Raw genomic sequence first — 14,156 nt, 5'->3', positions numbered from 1 at the left:
GAGTAACTTAGTTGTAACCTCAGAGACTGTTCTTGGAAACAGACGCAGAGCAGCACGTACCCTCCCACAGATAGCGGGGAGACAGAACAGAAGGTCTGTGTTCTTGAAAGCCTGTCATTTGGAATATAAAGTTCCTTCAGGAAAGGAAGATTTCTGTGCTTGAAGGGACATCACGCGGTGCTAAAGCTTTGCATTTAAAACCTGGAAAGGATGATCAGGTTATGATCATTTATGGTTTTTATTTTATTTTTAATATCTGTGACAAATTCGGAGTTTAATTTGTCTTTGAGAATTCAGTAGCATAGAACTCATGTGATCAGGTCGTTAAGTGAACAGTACATATTTCCTGTTCTTCACAGATGTTAGCACAGTTCAAGGTCTGAATCTGTTAGATTTATAGCTTCCTGTACTGGCTACAGTTGGCAGGTGGGCAACTGACTTTATGGCTCTGGGTTTGCAGTAAAAACTTTTTTTCTTTTTGAGTGAATCAGTAAAATTTGTGAGATATTTAGAAACCCTGGTTGAAATTTCTAGTTGTTCACCAGGGAGATAAAAAATATTTTATTTCTAGTCATAAGTGTAGGTTTTTAAAATTAAGCTTGAACACCAAGCTAAGTATAAGTAATACAAAGTTCATTCTATATTCAAAAGCATGAATTTTGGTTGCACGGTTAAGTAAATCCATATCTATCTCCCATGTATGATTTGTATAAAGAAGCCTTTCTGAATCAGGGGAAGGTGGCTATCTGATTTCCAGAGCCTCATTTGTCCTCTGAAACCCACCTCTTTACTTGCCATCTCTACTACTTTAGTGGAGAATTTCTCTTCTGAGACTTCCACCTAGATCTTGGTACCCCCCATTTTCTTTTCCTCTCAAGCAATATTCCAACCAAAAGACCCCATCCATTATAGTAGGTGTTGGCTTTAGTCATTTTCTCATTAGTTTACTATCTGTTGTCCAATCTTGAGTGGAGTTGTTTTTTGGACCCTGCTCTGGTGGCTCTGGTGCCTAAAAACTCAGCTGCTGACCAAAAGGCGGGCAGTTCAAATCCACCAGCTGCTCTTTGGAAACCCTCTCGAGCCATTCTACTCTGTCCTGTAGGGTTGCTATGAGTCGGAATTGATTTGATGGCAACGGGTTTAGTTTTTGATTTCCGGAGGAGGAAAGTTCATTCGTTACTATTTTGGTCCAGCCCCCTCCACTCATGACTTCAGGTCAGATTATAAAGCTAGTTTATTTACCAAATAGCCAGTATATCTGCCTCTCTGGCCTTATGTATACACACCCTGCTGTGTCAATAGGATCTGCCTCTCTTAAGTGCAGCCTGGACACTTACTCCTTTTCCTTCTTTCCTTTCTTCAAGTAACCTCGGGCACACCACCTCGATTCCTCAGTCTGTGCACTATACTTGCACCATCTGGAGTACCCAAGGAGTGCTCTCCTCCAGCCGCTTCACTTCTTCACATCTCTTCTGAAGCTCTCTTGCTCCTAGCTGAGGGCTGGCTGCCCAGATCTGCACATCTCTGTTGAAAAAACTAGGGCTTGCAACATTTCTTTGTTCCTTTAATTTATGGTCGCATTTTCCCACAGTAGCCCATACATTTGTTTTTCCCTACATGTTTACTTTTGAATTTGTGAAATCTGTGGGATTATCAGCCTCCTCCTCCCCTACCCCCCAGTACTATTTTCCACAGCTCCTCTACCCCCTCCAGTAAGGTGAAAGGAGACAGCAGTCACGTCCAGCACCATCTGAAAGAAGGCCAGCTTCTTAGTACAAGTATTAAGCAACTGAATAAGGAACGGGTCATGTCCATTTTCATGTCCATATCGGTCTTTGCAATTTTCAGTCACATATCATCTGAAATGTTAAAATACATACATTGCAAAATGAACTTAGAGGCAATGTTAGTGGGTTTTTAGGGAAGGTTGTAGCTCTTGTTAAAAATCTTAAGCTTAATACTTAGGCTGCTTTCTGGTGGAGGTAAATCAGCTTCATCCAGCTCTTGATTAATAGATCATCAATACTACTAAGTGACAGAAAGTATTAAAATGGCTTTAGAATGTATGTTTTACTTATATTTATGGATATGCTTACCTAAAGTGTTCTGGAAATTCAGGGATAATGCAGGGACATTCATTATTCATTGTTAAAATCTAACTCAGGAGGTGCTGACTGGTTATCCTATTTCCGTGTCCTGCAGTTCTGGAATTACCCAACAACACTCTCCACCCAACCCCACCTTTCCACTCCCACCCCTCAGCCCCCGCCCATTCCAATAAAAAAAAAAAAAAATGACCTGCTGGCAGATCCTTGCCTAACTTTTCTGGAACAACTATATTGATCTCAAAGGATTTCCCTGCTAACCGAACACAAATAAAAATAAAACTGATGGACTGGATAATATGTCCTTAAAATAATTTTGAGAGCTGGATTTAGGACAAGTGAGGTAGCCTCTCAATTCTGTGCTTCCAAAGTGAAGTTCTGGCTTTTAAAGATAAAAAGGAAATATATAGCCTAGATAAGCATGAATTAAGTTCTAGAAAATTTCACTGCATTCCTTGAGAATTCAGTAAGAATAGGCCATCACTATTCCATACATGCAGTCTTTTGAACAGAACAAGGGAATACTGTGTGGTTTAAAATCAGGTAAGGTGTATGTCAAGGTTGTATCCTTTCACCATGCCTATTCAATCTGTATGCTGAGCAAATAATCTGAGAAGCTGAACTATGTGAAGAAGAACAGGGCATCAGAATTGGAGGAAGGCTCATTGACAACCAGCATTATGCAGATGACACAACCTTATTTGCTGTAAGTGAAGAGGACTTGAAGCCCTTCCTGATGAAGATCAAAGACTACAGCCTTCAGTATGGATTACACCTCAACATAAAAAAAAACAAAAATCTTTACAACTGGACCAATAAAGAACATCATGATAAATGGGGAAAAGACTGATGTGGTCAAGAATTTCTTGTTACTTGGATCTACAGTCAACACTCATGGAAGCAGTAGTCAAGAAATCAAAAGATGCGTTGCATTGGGGAAATCTGCTGCAAAAGACTTCTTCAAAGTGTTAAAAATTAAAGATGTCACTTTGAAGACTAAGGTGCGCCTGACCCAAGCCATGGTATTTCAGTTGCCTCATATATATGCAAAACCTGGACAGTGAATAAGGAAGACTGAAGAAGAATTGATGCATTTGAATTATGGCATTGGTGAAAAATAACTGAACATATCATAGACTGTCCGGAGAACAAACAGATTTGTCCTGGAAGAAGTGCAGCCAGAATACTCCTTAGAAGCACAGATGGCTAGACTTCATCTTACATACTTTGGACATGTTATCAGGAGGGACTAGTCCCTGGAGAAGGATATCATGCTTGGTAAAGTCGAGAGTGAGCAAAAAAGAAGAAGACTCTCAACAAGATGGATTGACTCAATGGCTACAACAGTGGGCTCAAGCATAACGATTGTGATGTTGGCATGGGACTGGGCAGTGTTTCATTCTGTTGTACATAGGATTGCTATGAGTTGAATCAACTTGATGGCATCTAAAAACAATATTCCGTAATGCAGATTGGTAAGGAAAACAAAAATATATTGTTGTATATTGTATATGTACAACAAAAATATATACCAAACCCATTGCCATCGTGTCGATTTCTACTACATAGCAGCCCTATACGACAGAGTAGAAGTGCCCCATAAGGTTTCCAAGGAGCAGCTGGTGGATTGCAATGGCTGACATTTTGGTTAACAGCCAAGCTCTCAACCATTTGCACCACCAGGGCCAAAAAAAATTGCGAATGAAAAATTCATAATCTCTACTGAGCTTGCTATCCATTTCTTTGAATATCATTCATGTTGGAGTAGATAAAACCCTGCCTCTAATCCTTTGCTTCCCCCTTTTGCTTTCAGATCATACTTTTTAATCCACAAAATTGCACACTACGTTTACTCTGCAGTTGTTTCTCTTTACCTCTCTTCAAACCACCTTCTCTGCCTGCCTTTCCTTAGGTTTTGCTTTTGTCCCACCTCTGCTACCTGCTGTAATATGACCTTTCTCCTACCTAAGGGCCTCACATCTCCGGGACCTGACAGAAGGTGGGGGGGAGCCTGGGTCAAGAAAGGAACCCCTACTGAGACCTGGGTTAGAGGAAGACTCTTTTCCAAGGCCTGAGGCTACAGTAGGAACAGAATAGTCCTTAATTTAAGGCCAGGCTCTGTGCTTGGCATTTTACCTACACTCTCTCATTTTTTGCTCACAGTAATCTGTCAGGAAGTTTTATTTTGTCCTTTTTACAAGTAAGAAAACTAAAGCCCAGAGTGGTTAAGTAATTTATCTAAGATCAATACAGGATGTGTGTGGCTGAACCAGGATACAAGCTCTGGTCTGTCTGTTAGCTGTACTGTGCTGCTTTCAGGACATGTCAACTGAAGCAGAAACAGACTTTTGGGATGGAACTTGGTCCTGAGCCAAATCCATCAGTCTTCACAAAATGAAACAAATACAGCTTGATAAGAGCTGTAGGGTAGGAAGTGATTTATATTGAGTTTCTTACTGATAATTACATATTTTAAAGTATTACAATTCTCAATTCAATTTACTCAAAGGTAGTTTTCTAACAAATTAGAGTATCTCTTCACAACTTGGAATGTTCTCTTTGAGAAACAGTTTTGGAAATGGTGAATAGGTTACCAGTTGGCTCTCAGTTGCATAGCGAACCTTTCAGGGGTAAGAACTGTGGTGTAAGTAATGTCATTGTTTCTCTGAAGAATGCACTGGATGCCAACTAGGACCTGAGTGTACCAGGAACACATCTATCCTTTTGCCCACTTCACCCTGCTTAGCAGTGAGAGTATAGCAACAAATACAACATTTGCAGCAACAACCATTAACATATATTGAGTACTTGCTATGTGCTAGGTACTATACGTAACCTCACCTAGAGCTCTCTTTTTCTCAAATTTGTATAGTTGAAGAAAAGTGATTAACTTCCTGCTTTTTATTGATTATTACTCATATTTTTTACATTTATATGACCAACTTTTCTTGATGTAGGACAAAACATGTAGAATATAGGTCTGATAACATCGCCTTTCATATTTTTGCTATTATGGCCATACAAAGAAATGTAGAACAACAGCCCCGAAGACTGTGGCAGACAATTTGGGATGGAGGGTTTGAATTCTTGGGTGGAAACACAACATTATCCAGAGCTTTACCACCCAATGTGAGGTCTGTGGATCAACAACATCAGTATCATCTGAGAGCTTGTTGGGAATACAGAATCTCACCCCAGGCCTCCTGAATGAGAATCTGCATTTTAGTAAAATCCGAGGGATGCACATGCTCATTATAGTTTGGGAAGCCCATTTCTACATCACCCTGTGCCAACTCCAGCTTTATTATCCTGTCAACCAATACAATTCTCTCTTGCAGATTACTGGAAGAATTGGTTCAGAAAGAGAAAGAATTACAAGCACTCCTTCATCAAGCTATTGAAGAAAAAGACCAAGAAATTAAACACCTGAAGTTGAAGTCCCAACCAATAGGTAAATAGCAGAAAAACTTAAAGTAATAGCATTCAACAGTTGTTGGGTACCATCGAGTTGATTCTGAATCATAGCGACCCCGTGTGACTGAGTAGAACTGCCCCAAAGGGTTTTCTTGGCTATAATCTTTAAGGAAGCAGATTGCCAGGTCCTTCTCCCACAGAGTGGTTGGGTGGGTTCAAACCGCCTACCTTTCAGTCAGCTGGCAAGCGTTTAACCATTGTGCTACAAATCGGTAAATAGCAGAAAATTTTGAAGTAATAGTGTTCAACAGGGTTGCCACAACACGTGGAGAAAGCCAACAGGCAATTTATTTCTTGACTGAGTCAGCATCTGTCTCTTGTAATACAACTACAAGTAAGAGTTGCTTTGAAAAAATAAATTCAATTTTTACCTGTAACAATAATTTCTTATAAGTGCAATTAAAAATAGATGATTCATAGTCATCTTTTCCTGAGGTTATTAACACATTTTTAGTCTTTAATTCTTCTTAAAGATTTTATAATGAGATTACTGGAATAAAATAATTCCATTCTTTAATAATTTTAAAATTATTTTCCTGCTATAAGCTGGTGTGAAACCCTGGTGGCATAGTGGTTAAGTGCTACAGCTGCTAACCAAAGGGTCGGCAGTTCGAATCCACCAGGTGCTCCTTGGAAAGTCTATGGGGCAGTTCTACTCCGTCCTATAGGGTCGCTATGAGTTGGAATCGACTTGACGGCACTGGGTTTGATTTGGTTTGGTATAAGCCGGTGGGACAAAAGGAAAACCCAAGGAGGCGCAGACAGAGAAGCTGGTTTGAAAGGACGTAAAGAGAGACAACCACAAAGTAAAATTATTCTGTGTATTCTTTTTTCCAAAAAACACAAAATAATAAATGTTGGAGAGGCTGCGGAGAGATTGGAACTCTCATACACTGCTGGTGGGAATGTAAAATGGTACAACCACTTGGGAAATCTATCTGGCGTTATCTTAAACAGTTAGAAATAGAACTACCATACAACCCAGAAATCCCACTCCTAGGAATATACCCTAGAGATACAAGAGCCCTCATACAAACAGATATATGCACACCCATGTTTATTGCAGCTCTGTTTACAATAGCAAAAAGTTGGAAGCAACCAAGGTGTCCATCAACAGATGAATGGGTAAATAAATTGTGGTATATTCACACAATGGAATACTACGCATCAATAAAGAACAGTGACGAATCTCTGAAACATTTCATAACATGGAGGAACCTGGAAGGCATTATGCTGAGCGAAATGAGTCAGAGGCAAAAGGACAAATATTGTATAAGACCACTATTATAAGATCTTGAGAAATAGTAAACCTGAGAAGAACACATACTTTTGTGGTTACGAGGGGGGGAGGGAGGGAGGGTGGGAGAGGGTTTTTTATTGATTAATCAGTAGATAAGAACTGCTTTAGGTGAAGGGAAAGACAACACTCAATACATGGAAGGTCAGCTCAATTGGACTGGACCAAAAGCAAAGAAGTTTCCGGGATAAAATGAATGCTTCAAAGGTCAGCGGAGCAAGCACGGGGGTCTGGGGAACATGGTTTGCGGGGACTTCTAAGTCAATTGGCAAAATAATTCTATTATGAAATCATTCTGCATCCCACTTTGAAATGTGGCGTCTGGGGTCTTAAATGCTAACAAGCGGCCATCTAAGATGCAGCAATTGGTCTCAACCCACCTGGAGCAAAGGAAAATGAAGAACACCAAGGCCACACGACAACTGAGAGCCCAAGAGACAGAAAGGGCCACATGAACCAGAGACCTACGTCATCCTGAGACCAGAAGAACTAGTTGGTGCCCGGCCACAATTGATGACTGCCCTGACAGGGAGCACAGCAGAGGACCCCTGAGGGAGCAGGAGATCAGTGGGATACAGACCCCAAATTCTCATAAAAAGACCAAACTTAATGGTCTGACTGAGACTGGAGGAATCCTGGCGGCCATGCTCCCCAGACCTTCTGTTGACACAGGACAGGAACCATCCCCGAAGACAACTCATCAGAAATGAAAGGGACTGGTCAGCGGGTGGGAGAGAGATGCTGATGAAGAGTGAGCTAATTATATCAGGTGGACACTTGAGATTGTGTTGGCAACTCTTGTCTGGAGGGGGGATGGGAGGATAGAGAGAGAGGGAATCCGGCAAAATTGTCAAGAGAGGAGAGACTGAAAGGGCTGACTCAAGAGGGGGAGAGCAAGTGGGAGTAGGGAGTGAGATGTATGTAAACTTATATGTGACAGACTGATTGGATTTGTAAACGTTCACTTGAAGCTTAATAAAAGTTATTAAAAAAAAAATTTGAAGAAGCTTAAGTAGAATACACTTATAGTAATTAAAAGTCATAGGTTAGAATTTTGAAGGCAATTTGTTCTGTGAGAAATTGGATGTGAAAGTCTTTTGAGAATCTTAATTAGCCATTTTAGAGGAAAACAGAATTCATGGTTATGCGTTCAGATATATGGCACGTCCAAAGTATTATAAATAGTGGAAAAAGAGATGCTTATAGTTATACAGTTGTCTGCTAATTATGCCTGCCTTTGTTGCATGAGAAATACAAATTACACTTTTGGTGCACAAAGTATTTTGATAAGAAACTATAAAATTGATATGAAAGTACAAAATGAGAGTATCATTACATTTTTGCATCTGGCCCTCGATTTCCTAGTAGGTTAACTAGTCTTTAAGAGTTTTATTTATATTCTTATTTATTCTGCTAAACTAATTTGTTTCTATTAATTATCCCCTGATAGAGCAAAATCTTTGAAAGTTCAATAAAAGTGTTGGCTGTGAGCGTTCTCAGATGACCAGTGTCAGGTAAAGCTAAGGATGTCTCTCCCAAATTCTGTTCTAGATATTCCTGGATTATCTGTATGTCACCTAAATTCTCCCAGCACAAATACTGAAGATTCTGAACTTACTGACTGGCTGAGAGAAAATGGAGCTGACGAAGACACTATAAGCCGGGTAAAGAAAAGCATCTGTGGGACAAGTATTCTTTCACTTCATTTCATAGTGCTAAGTGCCTGTCATGTGCCAGGCTCCAGGCTAGGCACAGGGGATACATTCAAGAGTAAATCCTACTCTACCCTGCCTCCCTTAGTTTTACAGACTAGGATGGATGGATAGATAGATAGATGGACAGACAGATGGCTAGCTATCTGGCTAGCAATTGTAAAGTCAGCTTCAACTCGTGTTGACCTTATGTACATCAGAACAAAACATTGCCTGGTCCCACATCATCCTTATAATCACCAACACATTTGGAGTCTATCGTTGTGGCTATTGTGCAAATCCATCTCACCAACAGTCCCCCTTGCCCTTGCTGGCCCTCTGCTTCACCAAACACGATGTACTCTTTTGGCAATTGATCCCTCAATGACACACTCCAAAGCTAGCAAGTCAGACAGTGCTCGGTTGTGGCCCATAAGGTTCTAATTGACTAATTTCTGGACGTAGATCACCAGGGGTGTCTTCCTAGTCTGTCTTAATCAGGAAGCTCCACTGAGTCCTCTCTACCACGGATGACCCTGCTGGTATTTGAAATACCAGTGGCATAGCTTCCAGCATCAAAGCAATACACAAGCCACCACAGTACGACGAACTGACAGATGGGTGGTGGACAACGAGAGTAGGCAGATAATAATCAAATAACTCCACAGATAAAAGTATAATTATAAACAGATAAGTTCTTCGAAGGAAAGGGAGAAACTTAGGAGACAAGGAGAGTTGGGGGAGGTTCTCTGAGAAGATGATGAACGATCCGAGGTCTAAAGCAATGTGTAGGAATGAACTAGGCTGTATGTATGCTTTGGAGATGCACACAGAGAGGGGAAGAGGAGGGGTAGCAGGGGGTGCAGACAAAGAGGCAGGCAAAAGCTTTGTGTTTTAGAACCCCTAAAGATTTTTGTGGTTTTGAATTGAAAATAGAAAGAGTGGGGAAAAAAATCAAGACAGAGCTAAAACAAAAGTTCTTTTATTTCTAATTGTTTTGTTTCTTAACTGTACATTATCTTGCAACATTATTAGACTCCACTGGACAGTGGCTGTTTATTGCTACTTAATAAAATAGATCTAGTTGGCAAAGTTATGTCAGAAACCAACACTTTCTATTTGTTGTTGCTGAGTGCCACTGAGTCAATTCCAAGTCATAGCGACTCTATGATAGAGTAGAACTGCTCCATAGGGCTTCCTAGGCTGTAATATTTATAGGAGCAGATCATCAGGTCTTTTCTCCTGCGGAGCTGCAGCTGCTGGTGGGTTTGAACTGCCTGCCTTCCAGTTGGCATCTGAGTGCTTAACCACTGAATCACCAAGGCTTCTTAAACCAAACCAAACCTGTTGCCCTCAGGCTGATCCTGACCCATAGTGACCCTATAGGACAGGGTAGAATGGCCACATAGGGTGTCCCAGGGGCACAGTGGTTAAGAGCTCAGCTGCTAACCAAAAGATCACCAGTTCGAATCCATCAGCCACTCGTTGGAAACCCTATGGGGTAGTTCTACCCTATCCTACAGGGTCGCTATGAGTCGGAATCGACTCCATGGCAACAGTTTGGTTTTTGGTTTTTACTTTCTCTATAAACTGTGCTATAGCTATAGTAACCTAATTCCTCTCTGCTCCTTATAGACTTGAGTAATCAGCATGAATAACAATTATGTTTTAAGGTTACATATACGTTATACACAAATGCACACATTAAGACGTTTTATTACTTAATATTTTATGAAGCAAATGGGACCTGGCCCTGCCCTCCTCTATATTTTACTGATTTGTATTACATATTTAAGTTAAAAAAATAACTTCAGAATAAAGATACCTTTTCCCTTGACTTGATAATTATTGAACCACCAAATAAAATTTAGATTTTCCTTAGAAATCTGCCTTTAGCAAGTTATTGCTTCATAAATTTAAACAACTCGCTTACCTATGAAAAGTGATACATCTGATATGAAATTCTCCAAAGTGTTCATGCCTCTAACTTAGACTCAATTCACAATTAAGGAGCAGTAATTGGGAATCCACTAAATCACTGCCCTTTGTATTAGCTTTTAAATTAAAAGCTCCATTTTAGATGGTCAGGACTTGGTTTATTATCTCTGAAAAATATGTTTAGAAATTAAGTGTAAGCAGTACCATTCCAGGAACATTTATTTTCTGTCCATTTGAGTAAAATAAAGCCACACAGCAGCAAACTTGTTAAATACAAATATTTGGTTTGAGCAGCAAATGGAATTACAAGTGAGTGCTAGCTGTTCATTAGAAAACCATTCAGAAATTCTGCATTGGTTGTAATCTTTAGTGCTTTATGCATTTGGAAGCGTAGGTACATTTCTTTGTAATTATTTTGTAATGGGGGGCCTTTCCCCTAATAATTCCAGAAGATTATGTTTTCAGTAGATTCATTTTTATGATTGCCAGCATTTACATTTTGGATAGAGTTTGCAATTTATTAAATGGCTATAAAACATCTTACTTTTGTGCATATTTTCCTTTCTCCACAGTTTTTGGCTGAGGATTATACACTAGTGGACGTTCTCTACTACGTTACACGTGATGATTTAAAATGCCTGAGACTGAGGTACCACTTTTCTTTCTGTTTTGTCATGATGGAAACAGCACGGGGCTGAGATAAAAAAGACTGGGTTCCTGCCCTGGCTGGGTCCCTAACTAGCTGTGCCATCCTGGGCAGGTCAACCTCTCTGAGGCTCTGCTGCTCCTGTTAAACTGAGGTAGTTGGATCAGACTCTTACTGGGTGTTCTAATAGCCAGTATTTCTGTATGAGGAAGTGCACATCACCTGGAAGAATTTTCTTGAATACTAAGTTAGACTAAGGCCATGCAGATATTCTAAAGATGCCTTAAACAAATGCTCTGATTTAGCTCATGATTGTGCCATACTTTAGAAATATTAGGATGAGGTACTGATTTTCCACCCAAAAACCTGATATAATCTGATGTAATTTCTTAGAGTAAATACGCCAAGCATATCCATAATTATTAACTTACACCCACCTTGTAAAGACCATTTCAAAATCTGCTGAAAATCTAAAATGAAGCTTTGTGGGAGTCAAAAGGAAAGGAAGGGAAGGGTGATGAAAAAATATACAAAAATGGTACATTATGACTGATAAGCTTTGGGGTCTTCCTGTTCTCATCAAAGCAGCTGAGAGCTGAGAAGTCACTTTGATATTTCAAGAGCAGTGTTTCAACTGAATCGTTCTCTTCACCATGTTCTTGTATCTTTCAACAGAGGCGGGATGCTGTGCACACTCTGGAAGGCCATCGTTGACTTTCGAGACAAACAGCCTTGACTGTCCCACAATTTGTGTCCGATCTTCGGTGGAGATGCTGAAAGTGAATACAGAACCGATCTTCTTGGGGGAGGGGGAAATTGAAGGGGTGGGAGAAAGAAGCTGCACTTTAAATCCAGTATTTGTTTACTAATGCTGAAAAGAAAGAAATAGACAAAACACACTGAAATTTCCTAACTCCTTTAATTTTTTTTTAATTTCTATAATTCAGAAGGACACTCTTCAAAGAACGTTGAGGATTATTTTCATCTAAACCTTTTTTACATGGAAATCTTTTTAACTCTGCAGCTATTGCACTTCAGCCAAATGTTTTATTTCACACGAAACGGATGGAACATTTCATGTGATTGTGCATCACTGGAACAAAACCAAAATGTGACCATAACTTTTTAGGCTTATGTGTGTTTGTAATATGTCCTAATAACCTGAGTAGGGATGCAGAATGTCAGTTCTTGTATAAAGCTTTTTCTTTAAGTGTGCAGAATCTGAGAGCAATGGTTTTTACTTATCTGTATTAATTGTAATATGGACTGTATTTTGTAACTTAAGTTTCTGGCCTATAGGACATGCGTTTGAGTTGTTTATGTTACTACTGAACTGTACCAGTTGCACATGCCTGAACCATAGTAATGTTAGCTTGTTCTAAAGCTATCCATTGTGTCATATAGCCTCTAAAAAGTAAAAAGACTCTCAACATACTGTTTGGATACATTCTAAAGGATTCTTATTTTGTTTTGCCAAACTAGATGAACTGGGTTGTCAAATTTCTAGTCATTTCTTCAGCTATCACATTAAGTAGAATCTTTCATCTATTCAAGTAATCAAAGAACAACTGATATCCAAGTTATTCCTTAGAGCCACAGAGGGATAAGAGAGAAGATGAAGAAAACAGAATAAAAGAAAGTCTGAATTTTCCTCAAGGTTCTAAGTTACCTTGACTGACTACTGTGTATCTTAAAGGATTTGAAACACTGCATTTTCTGTCTCTTTAATTTTAGTTCTCATAATTGGGGGAGTTTTTTTTTCAAAAGAAGAATATTATATTTTTATGAGCCTGCCCATGTGAATTGGATGAAGTCTGAAGCTTCTAGATGGATGAATAAAATTAGTAAATTTCTTGAATACAGGCGAACCTATTTATTATAAAAATACAGGAGAGAAATAATATAGAGCTTGCTCATGTATCTTGACTTGACCCATATATAACAGTCTTCGATAAAACAGGAATTATCTTTGTGAAAATCACGGTACGCTATTACCCTATATTGCATATGAAGCATTCTCACTAATATCTTCTCATTTGTTACTTGTAGCAACGACATAGCTGTGTTATTTTTACATTTTCATCCCGAGGACAGGTAATTGCTTCTTGCATCCTGTGTTAAACTTTTGAAGGGGGCGAAATGTAATTTGAATGATTTGACTTAGACGGAAATGAAGGATAACTTCTGTATGAAGCCACAGTTCATCTCACCAACTCTAATCGTTAAGTGCTTTTTTTGACTGTAAATGGGGTCAGGCTACCCATCTTCAAAGGAGCCCTGGTGGGTCAATGGTTAAGAACTCTGCTGCTAACTGAAAGGTTGGTGGTTTGAACCCACCAATAGCTCTGCTGGAGAAAGACCTGGTGATCTGCTCCCGTAAAGATTACAGCCTAGAAAACCCTATGGGGCAGTTCTACTCTGTCATATAGGATTGCTATGAGTCATAATCCACTCAGTGGCACCTAACCACAACAGCCCATCTTGAACCAATTCTTCAATGACACAGTCTTTCCTTGGGATGGTCCTCCTACCCTGTCTTTGCAGGCAGATGCTTCTCTAACCCCTGTTGCTTTATAATACATTCCCAAGACAGCATCACTGGGCTTTTGTCAGAATTTTGAGTCTCAATCACAGAAAAAGGCAGCTCTATTATGGCTCAAGGTTCATGAAAGCTTTGCACTAGAGAGGCCTTTAGCATCAATCTGGGCCAGTGGTTTTCAACCCAACTTCACATTAAAATGACCTCAGTGCTTTTTAACAAATATTGATGTCAGGACCCCATCTTAGAGAAACTGTGCTTATTGGTCTGGGTGGAGCCCAGGCATCCTTTTTTTAAAAGCTCTACAGCGGATTCCATATGATCTAGTCCCACTTCCTTATTTTAAATGACACCTGGTGAGGGAAACAGTCCCTTCCCATAAAGGTGGTGGTGAGATGGTTACTATTTACAGTTTCCATTTAGTGTAGCCAGAGGCTACGCACATTAGGCCTGGAGCAAAACTATC

General features: G+C 39.7%; 1 protein-coding gene across 1 annotated transcript in view; it reads left to right on the top strand.

Moving 5' to 3' along the window:
• MAP3K5 (mitogen-activated protein kinase kinase kinase 5) overlaps positions 1-13,002 on the top strand; it is a 234,752-nt gene extending 221,750 nt beyond the window's left edge. The window contains exons 27-30 of the mRNA XM_049901808.1: positions 5,444-5,556; positions 8,428-8,540; positions 11,078-11,154; positions 11,827-13,002. Coding sequence (XP_049757765.1) covers positions 5,444-5,556; positions 8,428-8,540; positions 11,078-11,154; positions 11,827-11,887 — 364 coding nt within the window. The 3' untranslated portion in view covers positions 11,888-13,002. The remainder of the gene's footprint in view (positions 1-5,443; positions 5,557-8,427; positions 8,541-11,077; positions 11,155-11,826) is intronic.
• The last annotated feature ends 1,154 nt before the right edge of the window (positions 13,003-14,156 follow it).

Source organism: Elephas maximus, chromosome 1, assembly GCF_024166365.1.
Source record: "Elephas maximus indicus isolate mEleMax1 chromosome 1, mEleMax1 primary haplotype, whole genome shotgun sequence".
Taxonomy (NCBI): Eukaryota; Metazoa; Chordata; class Mammalia; order Proboscidea; family Elephantidae; genus Elephas; species Elephas maximus.
This window is presented reverse-complemented; position numbering and strand designations above follow the sequence as displayed.